Source organism: Panthera onca, chromosome C1 (assembly GCF_046562875.1).
Source record: "Panthera onca isolate mPanOnc1 chromosome C1, mPanOnc1 haplotype 2, whole genome shotgun sequence".
Lineage (NCBI taxonomy): Eukaryota > Metazoa > Chordata > Mammalia > Carnivora > Felidae > Panthera > Panthera onca.
In genome coordinates this window covers 156221805-156236571 of record NC_138346.1, presented here as the reverse complement: position 1 = coordinate 156236571, position 14767 = coordinate 156221805, and the positions used below count along the sequence as shown (strand labels likewise).

Below are 14767 nucleotides of genomic sequence, written 5' to 3'. Positions count from 1 at the left end.
GGACTTTGAGATCATGACCTGAGCCGAAGCTGGACGCTCAACCGACTGAGCCACCCAGGTGCCCCATCTTTTGTTTAAATTTAAAAATTAAAAAAATTTAGAGGAGGGAGGGAGAGAATCTTAAGCAGGCTCAACGGGTGCACCTGGGTGGCTCAGTCGATTAAGCATCTGACTTTTTTTTTTTTTAATTGTCAAGTTAGCTAATATACAGTGTATACAGTGTGCTCTTGGTTTCAGGGGGTAGATTCCTGTGATGCATCGTTTACATACAACAGCCAGTGCTCATCTCACAAAAGGTCATGATCTTTTTATTGTGGAATTGAGACCAGTGTCAGCCTCCACATTCAGCCTGAAGATTAAGATTATCCTTCTGCCCTCTCCTGTGTGCTCTCTCCCAAGTCTCCTATGGTTTTAATTGTGCTCAAGTTCTACACACTGATATTTCCTTCCAAGAATCTTCTGGGGAAGATTACTTAGATGCTAAAGGATAGAGGAAGAACTCTACCACTGTTTTTTCAACATCCAAATCTATGTGTTTCCTTTTATCCCATGCTGTCTTTAGTCCTACCATTCTGAAATGGCAATATGCTTATTTGATCAGCTTAATAGATGTATTATAACTAGATGGCCATACAATTTGTATTTCAAACCCAGACACTTCAGAGAGTGAGAAGGATGGTATTAAGAATTATTCTGGGAGGGGGCTGGGTAGGGAGGGGTGTCTGGGTGGCTCAGTTGGTAGAGCATGAGACTCTTGATCACAAGGTCTTGAATTCAAGCCCCATATTGGGTGTGGAACCTAGTTAAAAACAAAAACAAACTCTGGGACCTGGAATCCACCTAATTATAACCAAAATGCTTACTAGAAAAGGAGAAAGAAGAAAAATATCAGAAAGTTTCATATGTTTGGTAATGAAACACCATATATAAACCAGTTTCCTGGGCATTAAGGAAGTCTGTGAAATTATAAGCACTAGGGAAGGGGGTGGGAAGAGCATAGCGTGGTTGTAAAAATAGAAGCAGATAGTGAGGGCGCAGCGTCAGCACCAGACCTGGAGCCAGGAGACACTGGTACTCCTCGTCCTGGCTCCTGCTTGGTGACACATTTCTGGGAGTTGAAGGTGGAACCCTGTGGTAGCCTGCCAGCTTCTTCGGGAAGCCTTCTGACATTGCTGGGTTCTTCTCCCTTCTTTAAGTCTTCTGCCTGCTCCAGTCCCAGGAGTTTTATAGTCAGGAATGTCAGTAATGTTGGCAAGCTGAGGGTGGGAAGAAGCTGCTTAGAGCAGGGAGCAGGAGCTAGTAATAAACGGCTCTGAGCAAAGGGGAGAGTCTTGCAGCCAGGGCTGTGCCTAAGTGTCTGAGCCTGTGACATAATTCTATTCTTGGCAGCTCCTTTCTACCTCATCCCAGTCTCTGTTCTTGGGGTTCTCTATCCCTGGGGTGGGAGATGGTTCAGAATTGAGCAACCTGAGTTTAGAAGAATCTTCACACACACACTCCAGATTGAGGGTTCCCCTTACTTGTGTCACACTGACTCTATCTATAGGTGTGGTTTTGTTTTGTTTTTCCCCCAGTGCTTCTAAACTTGCTAGTGAACAATTATCTAAGGTGATCAGTGGGTTTGTCTTCCCCCAATCCTTCCATCTAGGGAACACTCTAGTACATTTTCCTCTGTCACCTCCCCCCCTGTTGCTTTGTACTTTTCCTAATGTCTTTTCAGGTGTCCTAGTCTAAATTAAAAATCCCTTTCAATCTTTTTCTCTGAAGATGTTTATAGTGCTTCAGATGGCCCACTTTTCCCATAAAGTGTTCATCTCTTTCAGAAATTCTGTCCTAGGAAATAGTAGTAAGGAATAGACCCCTGAGTGGCTCACCATGTTTGCTTTCCAATTCTCCATGATTCACTTGGGTGTTTACTTTAAAAAAAATTTTCTTTAAAAACTAATCTCTACACCCAACAGGGGCCTCAAATTGACAACCCTGAGACCAAGAGTCACATGCTGTACCAACTGAGCAAGCCACGCCGCTCCCCCCCCCCGCCCCCCAACACCTTTGGGTGATTTTTAAATACCATATGCTTACAGACCTTTCATTATAAGGGTTGTAAGTCTGCTACCTGGGCTAATATGAACACAGTGCTCCATGAGCATTTTGCCAAACGTGTTTTAAGATTTTGATTAGGGACCTTTTGGGGATATAATGGCCATATTTTATAAATTTGTATTTGTTAAGCTGGAAAGTTTAATCATGAATCTTTTTCTTAGAATTTCACAAACCCACCCTACTACACTGTTCTTAGATACAAAATGTCTCCTTATTATAGTCTCTTTGCCCTTTTATATTTTCCATTTTAAGTTTCAAGAGGAGTTTTTTAAGGAGATAAGTAGGTTTAGAAAGCTGGAAAATTTGAGACAGCACCTGACCAGGGGAACAGCAGTGATTTATGATGTCTTTAAATTTGGCACATGACCTTGCAGCATTATTAGACCAGGATAAAGTTCTGACTGGAAGAATATTGTGGAAGAGGATGATATATATAGCCATACACATTTGATTTATCTTACTTGGTTTAGTGTTTCTGTAATGTCCACAAAGGCAAGACTAAAATCTATCCCTATCTTTTTAACCTTATCTTTCGAGAATTGCTTTGGATACATAGGTGGATATGGATACACAGTTTCTTGGATACATAGTTGCTTTGGTTAGCTTTCATTAGCAAAAGAATGTTCTTTTGGTCACTGTGGGAAGTCATTTGGTAGATTAACAACTATAAGTCTGCTTTTCTTTTTTTGGATAAAATTATTTTTGTCCTATTATTTTGATCACTGAAAAAGTGGTTGTACTGAAGAAGGAAGAGTACAAAGGATGATTCACCTTTTATTTAAGACTTGCCACTGCTGACCCAGGGCAGCTAATTTAGAAGTGAATCATTTATAGAAAGTTCTACACAGTTCGAGGCAGGGCTTTGTACAATATCCTCATGAAGGTCTAAATAGAGCATACAGTATCAGGTTTCTAAATATCTGTCTTGTTGCCAATTTTATCTTTTGCAAACTGAAACTTGTTTCTAGATGACTGTAGCCATTGACAAGGTAAAGAGGCACTATATATAATACGTATATTTTAGAAACACTTCTTAGAAGTTTAGGACACGTATTATACTGGGAAAATAACAGACTTGAGATTTTAAATGACTGTTTATAATATGAAGACAGAAATGCAACTAGTTTTAAAATTACTTAGCTGGAAGAAATCATTTTAAAACTACAGTACATCGGGGCACCTGGATGGCTCAGTTAAGGGTCTGACCCTTGATTTTTTTGGCTCAGGTCGTGATCTCGTGGGAGGTGGGTTTGAGCCCTGCGTTTGGCTCTGTGGTGGAGCCTGCTTGGGATTCTCTCTCTCTCTCTCTCTCTGCCTCTCTCTCTCTCTCTCTCTGCCTCTCTCTCTCTCTCTCTCTGCCTCTCTCTCTCTCTCTCTGCCTCTCTCTCTCTCTCTCTGCCTCTCTCTCTCTCTCTCTCTCTGCCTCTCTCTCTCTCTCTCTCTCTCTCTGCCTCTCTCTCTCTCTCTCTCTCTCTGCCTCTCTCTCTCTCTGCCTCTCTCTCTCTCTGCCTCTCTCTCTCTCTGCCTCTCTCTCTCTCTGCCTCTCTCTCTCTCTGCCTCTCTCTCTCTCTGCCTCTCTCTCTCTCTCTGCCTCTCTCTCTCTCTCTGCCTCTCTCTCTCTCTCTGCCTCTCTCTCTCTCTCTGCCTCTCTCTCTCTCTCTGCCTCTCTCTCTCTGCCTCTCTCTCTCTCTCTGCCTCTCTCTCTCTCTCTCTCTCTCTGCCTCTCTCTCTCTCTCTCTCTCTCTCTGCCTCTCCGCCTCTCTCTCTCCGCCTCTCTCTCTCCGCCTCTCTCTCTCCGCCTCTCTCTCTCCGCCTCTCTCTCTCTCCGCCTCTCTCTCTCTCCGCCTCTCTCTCTCTCCGCCTCTCTCTCTCTCTCCGCCTCTCTCTCTCTCTCCGCCTCTCTCTCTCTCTCCGCCTCTCTCTCTCTCTCCGCCTCTCTCTCTCTCTCCGCCTCTCTCTCTCTCTCCGCCTCTCTCTCTCTCTCCGCCTCTCTCTCTCTCTCCGCCTCCCTCTGCCTCCCTCTCTCTCTCAAACTTAAAATTACAGTAAATCAAACAATGTGTTAATATTTTGATATTGACTAATCATGTTTGATTTTTAGAATCAATTACAAATAGCTCCTTTTTGCAGATTTTCTAACTCCTTTCAGGAAGTGGTTAATTAGGTAAACAGTATTAGTTTGGTTCTATATAGAGCAAAAAATGTATAGTTTCTGCCTGCATTTTAAATTCAAAGCTGAGGGGCACCTGAATGTCTCAGTCAGTTGAACGTCTGACTTTCAATATTGGCTCAAGAGGTATCTTGTGACGTCATGGGATTGAACCCCGTGTCTGGGTCTGTGCTGAGTGTGGAGCCTGGTTGGGATTCTCTCTCTTTTTCTCTGCCCCTCTCCCCTGTTGAATGTGCACGTGTCTCTCCCCCGCCACCCCGCCCCTCCCCCCCCCCCCAAATAAATGAACCTTAAAAAAAAAAAAATTCAAAGCTGAGTTTGGTTACAGCACAATTATAGTATCATGGGTTAGAAAAAGCCCAGAAGTTTTGAATTCCCATTTTGATCGTCATTCATTACCTATGTGACCTTAGATAAATCACCTAATAAATCACCTTGCCCAGGGCGTAGTTATGCCTGCCCTCAGGACTTGACTCACAAGGATTAGTTGCGCTAATGGCTTTAGGAAGTGATCAGTAACTTAGGTGTCTCTCTCTGTGCAGGTGTTAGATGTCAAGAGAGGTAACACTGCAGGGAAAAGAACTTGGACTTGGACATCCAGGGTTGGAATCTCATGTGCACCAAATACTACTGATATGACTCTAACCCGTTTTATCTAAGTCTTTTTAACTTTTTTGAGATGTATACCTGAAATACATGTAAATTATAAGGATTCAGTATTTGTATATATCACAAAGTGACCACCATGATATCCAGTTAACATCCGTCAACACAAATAGTTATAATTTCTTGTGATGAGAACTTTTAAGATTTCTCTTAGCAACTTTCGAATCTACAATATAGTATTAACTATAGGTGCTGTGCATCACATTCCTAGGACTTGTTTTTTATAACTGGAAATTTGTACCTTTTGACCACCTTCACCTGTTTTTCCCACCCTGCATCCCCTGCCTCTGGTAAGCACCAATCTGTTCTGTATCTGAGGTTTGTTCTTTTTAGAGCTCACATGTAAGTGAGATCATACAATATTTATCTTTCTTGGTCAGATTTATCTTAGTATAGTAGAATGCCCCTGGGTCTATCCATATTGTTGCAAATAGTGCCATTTCTAGCCTTTGTTTTTTAGTTTGTTAAAAGAGGGGGAAGGTAATATCTCTTACTTAGAATTGCTGGAGGGATTAAAGGAGCTAATATGTGAAAGTACCTGGTGCACATAATGGTTCTTGGACCTTTACTTTGATTTTATTTTTCTATTCTTCCAGACCTATCTTCTCTGTTCCTTCACTTTGCCACTACTTTACTGGAAGTGGGAGCCAGTATTCAAACTGTGTACAGCTAAGAGGGATGAGCAGGTGCCCAGTTCATGACTGTAATTGAAGGATTATTTGAGTTTTAGAAGTTATTTGATTATCACATAACCTATTTTGGAGGAGCCATGTAGCATAAGACCTTGAGAGCTTTGTGGAAGAGTTTTGAATAAGAATATTGTCACTGGCTTGGCTAAAGCTACTCTCATCTATTCAAGCACTCAGTAAATGGGTAATTCCCCCCCCCCCCCCCGCCCCCATAATTATTTTGTTCCTAGTTTCCGGTTATATGTATGTATTTAGTTATTTAGTTGGAAAGTGTGTGTGTGAGTGTGGGGGAGGGGAAGAGAGAATCCCAGACAGACTGCACTGTTGGAGCCTGAAGTGGGTCTTGCTCTCCCAAACCAGGAGACCCATGACGTGAGCCAAAACCAAGAATCAATTGCTTAACTGACTGAGCCACCCATATATGCCCCTATATATTTTTTTTAATGTTTATTTTATTTATTTTTGAGAGCATGAGAGAGTGCGCAATCAGGGGAGGGGCGGGGGGGGGGGGAGAATCCCAAACAGGGATTGGGAGCCCTGATCCAGGGCTCCATCCCACAATATGTGAGATCCTGACTTGAGATGAAACCAAGAGTTGGATGCTTAACCAATTGAGCCACCAAGGCACCCCTCAGGTTGTTTTTAATTCCTGCTATTTAAAAACATTTTTTAAAATGTTTATTTTTGAGAGAGAGAGAGAGAGAGAGGAAAAAAGAGAAAGAAAGGATGCAAGCAGGGGAGGGGCAGAGAGAGAGAGAGAGGGACACAAAGAACCTGAAGCTGGCTTCAGGCTCTGAGCTGTCAGCACGGAGCCAGATGAGGGGCCTTAAATCCACGAACCTCGGGGTCATGACCTGAGCCAAAGTTAGACGCCTAACTTACTGAGCTACCCAGGTACCCCTAATTCCTGCTATTTTAAGGGTAGTTAATCAGATAGAGGTAAAATAATCTTTTATTGAGGAAAAAGTCTGAGACTTAGATAATGAGAACAGCCCAGATAAAAAACATAGTCATTAACAAAGGAAACAATCCAAGCAGTGTTCTTATGTGTAAAGATGAAGTATTAACTCCTGATGAAAGTATGGTTTAGTTGGGGTGCCTGGCTTGGCCTGGTTTGTAGAGCATGCTAATCTTGATCTCAGAGTTAGGAGTTCAAGCTCTGTGTTTACTGTAGAGATTACTTAAGGAAACAACAACAGCAAAAAGTGTGGTTTAGTTACTAGATTTGTCATTATGTGCTTTTTATTTTCTGTAATAACATGGATATTTCTAGAAAACCTGTATAAAGTTAGATTTTTGGTAGATTGAGATGTAGGAAAGTAGTATTAAAATAGTAATACTGCTATTTTAGAAAACCTCAAGAGGTAAAGATTCCAGTTGCTTGTACTTAAAATCACATTCACAAATAATCTCATGCCAGCTACACAAGCCTATAATTTCTTCCAGAGAACTTTGGAACATGTGGAATCTTTGACCAACTCAGTTCCTGTTTAAGGAAAGTATTAAACAAAAGAAAGTTGGAAATGGACTTCCTTGATTTAAAAAAAAAAAAAAAATGCACTTGATATGTTTTTGGAGAAATTTGTGACCTGTTTGTGGGCCAGAATAATTTTTGAAACAACAATGACAAGCTATTTATTAATAAGGGACATTATAAAGTATATAATGGAGAGAAAAGGCAATATTAATCTATATTAGTGACTCTATAGTCGTTCAGACTTATCTTGGCTATATTGAGTTTTAAGGGTGAATAATCATAACCACATGATAACCAGAAGATAGCAATTCAAATACAGTGCATGGTAAGAATACTGTCCATGAGTTATTTATTTTTGAGAGCATGCAAGCAAGGGAGGGAGGGGCAGACACACACACACACACACACACACACACACACACACACACACACAATTTGAAGCACATTCCAGGCTCCAAGATGTCATCACAGAGCCCAATGAGGGCTCAAACCCATGAACTGTGAGATCATGACCTGAGCTGAAGTTGGATGCTTAACCAACTGGGCTACCCTTGTGCCCCCTCTTATTTTATTTATTTATTTATTTATTTATTTATTTATTTTAATATTTGTTTTTGAGAGAAAAACAGCATGAGTGGGTGGGGGGAGGGGCAGAGCGAGAGAGAGCGAGAGAAGAAAGCAGGCTCCAGGCCCTGAGCGGTCAGCACAGAGCCCAATGTGGGACTTGAACTCCAGAACCACAAGGTCGAGGTCATGACCTGGACCAAGGTCAGACACTTAATTGACTGAGCTACCCAGGTGCCCCTCCATGAGTTATTCTTTAACAACAAAGTTGAAAGATAATGTAATTTATGGGAGAAAAGGAATCCATCTGTTACATTTAAAAATCCATCTGATAACATTAAAAAGAAACAAAATCTGATCTCTTCAGGAAAACTAAGCAGCTTTCAAGCATGGGTGAAACATCACTGTTCAAGAAACCCTTACATTCCAGGAATAATAACCTCTATAAAGAGCTTTTTCGTTTAAGAAGCACTCATATATGTAGTCTCTCAGTTTTTGCAACAAGTGTGTCAGTAGACCAACTTTACTAATGTCATGATGTGCATGAGGACCAGGGAGGTCAGATGATTTGACTGAGCTCACTGAGAGTACGGAAGTGGGACTAGATTCAAGTCTCTTACTTTTTTTTTTTTTTTTTTTTTTTTTTTTTTTTAGTGTTTATTTTTGAGAGACTGCGTGTGAACCGGGGGAGGGGCAGAGAGAGGAGGAGACACAGAATTGGAAGCAGGCTCCAGGCTCTGAGCTGTCAGTACAGAGCCTGACATGAGCCTCGAACTGACAAAACAGTGGGATCATGACCTGAGCTGAAATTGGATGCTCAACTGACTGAGCCACCCAGGTGCCCCCATAAGTTTATTTTTAAGAATAATCCCTATGCCCAGTGTGGGGCTTGAACTCAGGACATGGAGATCAAGAGCTGCATGCCAGGCACCCCAAATCTCTTACCTCTTAATCTGTTTTTTTGTTTTTTTTTTTTTCCTAACAACCATTTTAAGGATGAAATATTTCCTCTTGGAGATTTATTTTGCTGATATTGGAAGTAAGGGGGAGCCACTTTTCTGTGCCTGAAATTTCTTCTTTTTAAATGTTTATTTATTGAGAGAACAAGAGTGAGCATGAGCACAAGCCGGGAAGGGGCAGAGAGAGAGAGAGAGAGGGGGAGAGAGAATCCCAAGCAGGCACTGTGCTGTCAGCGCACAGCCCAACATGGAGCTCAATCCCACCAACTGAGATCATGACCTGAGCTGAAGAGTTGGACGGTCAACTGACTGAGCCACTCAGGTACCCTGTGCCTGAAATTTTTGATAGAGGAGATAGGATGTGAAATTTGGATAAGGATGCATAGTATCTCAGTATATTAAACATAATTCACCAGCTTCCTGACTGAGTTTAAGGATAAATTGAGCTAGAAAGTAGAGAGAACTTTTGCTTATGTTTTATTTTAGAGAGAGTGAGAAGGGGAGGGACAGAGGGAAAGAGAATCACAAGCAGGTTCCATGCTTAGTGCGGAGCCTAACTCAGGGCTTGGGCTCACAACCCTAGGATCATGACCTGAGCAGAAATCAAGAGTTGAACTCTCAACTGACTGAGCCATGGAGGCACCCCTAGAAAGAACTTTTAAATGGAAGAAATAGAATTCCTATCTTTTGTATTTTTATATCTGGAATCTTTTTAGTTGAAAACAAAATCTAAAATGGGTTGGTGAAATTATTGGTTTGTGTAACTAAATATTTTGGGATAAGACTGTGTATCTAATAAGTTTTCAACTGCAATAATATGAAACTACTTGCTAAAATTGGATAAAACAATTGCATAAAAGGGGTAGAGTGAGCTCCAAAGTTGGTGAACAGAGCAACTCCCCTATGTCAGGGATCTAGGTTTATTCCATCTCTTTGCTTCGCCTTTCTTGGCACTGGTTTCTTCCTCAGTAGTAAGATGGTGGTGGAAGTTCCCAGACCACCTACAGATAAGGCAGCATCCAGGGCAAGGAAAGGATGGTCTTTTACTGTATGTTTCTTCAGAGTAAAAAAATACTCTCCAGAAGATCCTTGGACATCTTCTTCCATGTCTTGTTGGCCGCGATTGGCCACATGCCTGCTCCTAAAATGCCGCTTATACTAGTTTAAATCTTATGCCTAGAATAGGGGATGTGAGTCATTTTCCTTCAAAGCACATAAGATGTATAGATACTTGAGATCTGAGTGTTATGTGAAGAGGGGAAGAGGAAGGCACCCATGTCTTGCCTTGCCTGCAAACTTTTGGCTGCCTGGGATGCAACATTGTTCTGTAGGGGAGGAAGCACAATGAAAAAGGGTCATACCTACAGGAAATCTAATATTTGCTCTGCAGGGAAATGTGAAAAATTGAAAGAAAGGAAACAGCTTAGTAACTAGAAGTCCACTTCGTGTGGGATTTCCTTTTTGGGGCTTTTCTCCTGCCCTATTACATCATCATTCTGTTTTAATGTTTTCTAACTGGTAAGTTGTTTTTTATGTTAATGGTGTTGGGATCCACTATGAACACCATTAGCAGATTCACTGTTAAAAACAGTAATAATAAAACTGTTTCTTTACTTCCCATCGTTTTGAGAAAGAAAATCAGGAAAACTGTTCACTGTGCATGTTACCTTGTCCCTCTACCCACACTATTACTGATTTTTGTCAGTGGACTAATTATACCATTGATTTCACAGAATAAAGAATAGGAACCTTTCTTAAAGGACTTTCTTTTTCCCTGTGAATAATACAGTTCTTATACTAGAGTATTTCACAAAAACTTACTAATTACAGAACTAAATATATTCTGCCCTGCCCAGGAACACAAAGGGTTAAATCAAAGGTCCACCAGTTAGCACAGCTCCCCACAGAGGAAAAGGGGAAAGGGCAGGACAGCACATGTTTCTTTGTAAGCCTTTTTTCTTTTATATCCAGTTGCCTCTTGTCCTTCTCAGTAGCTCCTTTCATATACATCTGAAATTGGTCAGAATCTTGCTGACCATGCTGGATCTTTTAGTTGTAGAACAGAGAGTGCTTCCAGTTCAGACACATTCTGATGTGCCTTAAAGATCCATTTAATAAGTAGTAGTTGTGCCATTCCTGAACTTCATGAGGCTTATGGATGTGAGAAGGCTTACCTTCAGTGGGAGTCAAGAATGGTATGAAACCTGGGGATCCAGGGAGAGGGTACAAAGTGAGGACTGAAGCAAGGCTCAGGGTCCAAGGAAGTGTTGGCAACATCTGTGGCAAAATTGATAATAAAAATAAAAAAAACCTTAACTATTTTGGAATAAAACTGCTATACTGAAATGTTTTTGTTTTACATACCCAAGAAAATTAAGGGATTGGATTAGTGAGTCTGTAAGATATGTTTTAGACCTCTTTATTTTTGCACCTCGTTCATTAATTTTCTTAAGCATTCTAATGCAAGATAAATTTCCTCATTTAAAAAACTTAGCAGTTTTCAAAAATAGACTTGCCTATAATTTCATTGTGGCATACATGTCATGGCCTTGCCTTTGAGAAGACATCTTTTGATTTTAGCATTGTAAATGGCAGGTAGTGGAGGTATTTTCAATCACTTGGAAGTTGGTGAGATGTAAACTCAGAATCTTGCTCTTGACAAATGTTGGCTTTGTGACCTTAGGCCAATTACTTTCTTTCACTAAACCTCAAATTCCTCATCTGTAATTTGGAGGGGATAAGTATTTGTAAAGTCATTGTGAGGATTTAGTGAGATAATGACCGTAAATTGTTTAATATAGAGCCTTGCCTATAGGAAATACTCCATATATATTACCCAATGTTAATGATGTAACTTCTGTCATAAATCGACTATTTCACTCAAATACCCTAATAACCAGAATGTTTTCCTGATGGAAACTGAACTGTTTCTTTCTTTCTTACAGATCTTATACTGCACGTTAAACACACCTAAAGTTGATATGGAAAGACTCTTAGGATCACAGATAGGTCTTGAAGATTTTATATTTGCCCATGTGAAAGGGATCAAAAAGGAAGTAAATATAAATAAATCTGAGGATTCACTTGGTCTCACCATTACAGATAATGGTACTGGCTATGCTTTTATAAAGGTAAGTCTTAAAAAAATAACTATGTGACTTACTGGAGGGTAATATTTAAGAAAATCTACCAGGTCAAAGAAATGATCTTAACAGTCAGAACTGGCTCAGCAGGGATGGGTTGGTAAGGTTTCATTTAAACAAAATGGAGGGGGGGTTATTTCCAAATATATTTTATTTTTTTCTAATTTAATTTTTTACATTTACATCCAAATTAGCATATAGTGCAACAATGACTTCAGGAGATTTCTTAATGCTTCTTACCCATTTAGCCTATCCCCCCTGCCACAACCCCTCCAGTAACCCTCTGTTCTCCATATTTAAGAGTCTCTTATGTTTTGTCCCCCTCCCTGTTTCTATATTCTTTTTTGCTTCCCTTCCCTTGTATTGATCTGTTCTGTCTTAAAGTCCTCCTGTGAATGAAGTCATATGATTTTTGTCTTTCTCTGACTTCGCTTAGCATAATACCCTCTAGTTCCATCCACATAGTTGCAGATAGCAAGATTTCATTCTTTTTGATTGCCATTGTATATATATACCATATCTTCTTTATCCATTCATCCATTGATGGACATTTGGGCTTTTTCCATACTTTGGCTATTGTTGATAGTGCTGCTATAAACATTGGGGTGCGTGTGTCCCTTCGAAACCGCATACCTGTATCCCTTGGCTAAATGCCTAGTAGTGCCATTGCTAGGTTGTAGGGTAGTTCTATTTTTAGTTTTTTGAGGAACCTCCATACTGTTTTCCAGAGTGGCTGCACCAGTTTGCATTCCCATCAGCAGTGTAAAAGAGATCCTCTTTCTCTGCATCCTCGCCAACATTTGTTGTTGCCTGAGTTGTTAATGTTAGCCGTTCTGACAGGTGTGAGGTGCTATCTCATTGTGGTTTTAATTTGTATTTCCCTGATGAGTGATGTTGAACGTTTTTTCATGTGTCTGTTGGCCGTTTGGATGTCTTCTTTGGAGAAGTGTCTGTTCATGTCTTTTACTCAGTTCTTCACTAGATTATTTGTTTTTTGGGTGTGGAGTTTGATAAGTTCTTTATAGATTTTTGGATACTAACCCTTTATCTGATATGTCGTTTGCAAATATGTTCTCCCATTCTGTCAGTTGCCTTTTAGTTTTGCTGATTGTTTCCTTCACTGTGTAGAAGCTTCTTATTTTGATGAGTTCCCAATAGTTCATTTTTGCTATATTAAAAAAATTACATATATATATATAATTTTGAGAGAGCTCATGCAAGTAGGGTGGGACAGGGAGAAGGAGAATCCCAAGCAGGCTCCACGCTGTAGTACAGAGCCTGATGTGGGCCTTGATTCTATGAACTGTGATATCATGATCTAAGCTGAAATAAGAGTAAGATGTTCAACAAACTGAGCCATCCAGGTACCCCTCAATTTTTTTTTTTTAAGTAGGCTCCATGCCCAGTGTGGGGCCCATCACTGTTTGGCTTGAACTCAAGACCAAAGACCTGAGCTGAGATCAAGTGTTGGATGTAACCTAGTGAGCCACCTAGGTGTCCATGTATATGTATGTATGTGTGTGTATGTATATATACATACATATATAAATACACCTATATAATTTTAAGTAATCTCTATGCCCAATGTGGGGCTCGAACTCACGACCCAGAGACTGTGTTTCATGCTCTGCTGACTGAGCCAGTTAGGCGCTCCAACATATTTTTGACACCTTCTTACATCTTAAATAGTCTTCAGGGGTGCCTGGGTGGCTCATTGGTTAAGTGTCTGTCTCTTGATTTTTGGCTCAGGTCATGATCTCATGGTTTGTGGGTTTGAGCCCTGTGTTGGACTGCGCACTGACAGTGTGTAGCCTCCTTGGGATACATATATTCTCTCTCTCTCTCTCTCTCTCTCTCTCTCTCTCTCTCTCCACCCCTCCCTCCCCCGTCCCCCCCCCAACTTCTGCTGCCCCAAAATAAATAAGCTTTAGAAAAGTTTGAAGAATTTTTTTTTTAAATTTTTTTTTTTTTTTTAACGTTTATTTATTTTTGAGACAGAGAGAGACAGAGCATGAACGGGGGAGGGTCAGAGAGAGGGAGACACAGAATCCAAAACAGGCTCCAGGCTCTGAGCTGTCAGCACAGAGCCCGACGCGGGGCTCGAACTCACGGACCACGAGATCATGACCCGAGCCGAAGTCGGCCGCTCAACCGACTGAGCCACCCAGGCGCCCCAAGAATTTTTAACTATAGAATTTATTTAAATACAAATAGAGCAATATAGAGCTGTAAAGGCAAGAGAAGGAAGTTTGAAATAGTATGAAAAACTAAGAACTGAGGTGTGGGGAAAAGAAAAGTAGACTTATCTCTTAAACAGTTCTATTAAGCAATTGTATAACAGACTTTTATTGAATGCTTATGTACTAGGCACTTGACATACATTTTCTCATTTAAGTCTCAACCATTCCATTGGTACTATGTTTCCTCTTGTTGAGGTATAACAAATTTTCAAAAAAATACTTATTTTGAGAGAGGGAGAACATACACCCACGTGAGCAGGGGAGGGGCAGAGAGAGAGGGAGCGAGAACATCCCAAGCAGGCTCTGCACGGTCAGTGGGGAACCCAACATGGGGCTCGAATTGATGAACTGTGAGATCATGACCTGAGCCAAACTCAAGAGTCAGACACTTAACAGACTGAGCCACCCAAGCACCCCAGGGTATAACAGATTTTTAATGTTCAGCTTATTGTACTCACACCTGTTAACCATCACCCAGATCAAGGGAAACTTCATTTCCACCACCCAGAAGTCTCCCTTGTACTGTTTCCCACGCAGTATGCTTCTCCCACAAAGGTAGCCACTACTCTGACCTCTATCACTACAGTTTTGCTCGTTCTTGAACCTTCTGTAAGTAGAATCCTATATTATGTACTCTGTCGTTTCTGGATTCTTCTGTTGAACATGATGTCTGGGAGATTGACCTGTGGGTAGGTACTATTACCAACCTCTATTTTACAGATGTAGAAACAGGATAAGGGAGGTTAAGTAGCTTGC

The 14767-nt window shown here is 40.9% G+C and overlaps 1 protein-coding gene across 3 annotated transcripts in view; it reads left to right on the top strand.

The window, feature by feature from the left end:
- Positions 1-14767, top strand: part of GIPC2 (GIPC PDZ domain containing family member 2) — a 191279-nt gene that overhangs the window by 15657 nt on the left and 160855 nt on the right. For all 3 annotated transcript variants that reach the window (XM_060625306.3, XM_060625304.3, XM_060625307.3), the window contains exon 2: positions 11574-11759. In XM_060625306.3, the coding sequence (XP_060481289.2) occupies positions 11574-11759 (186 nt within the window). The remainder of the gene's footprint in view (positions 1-11573; positions 11760-14767) is intronic.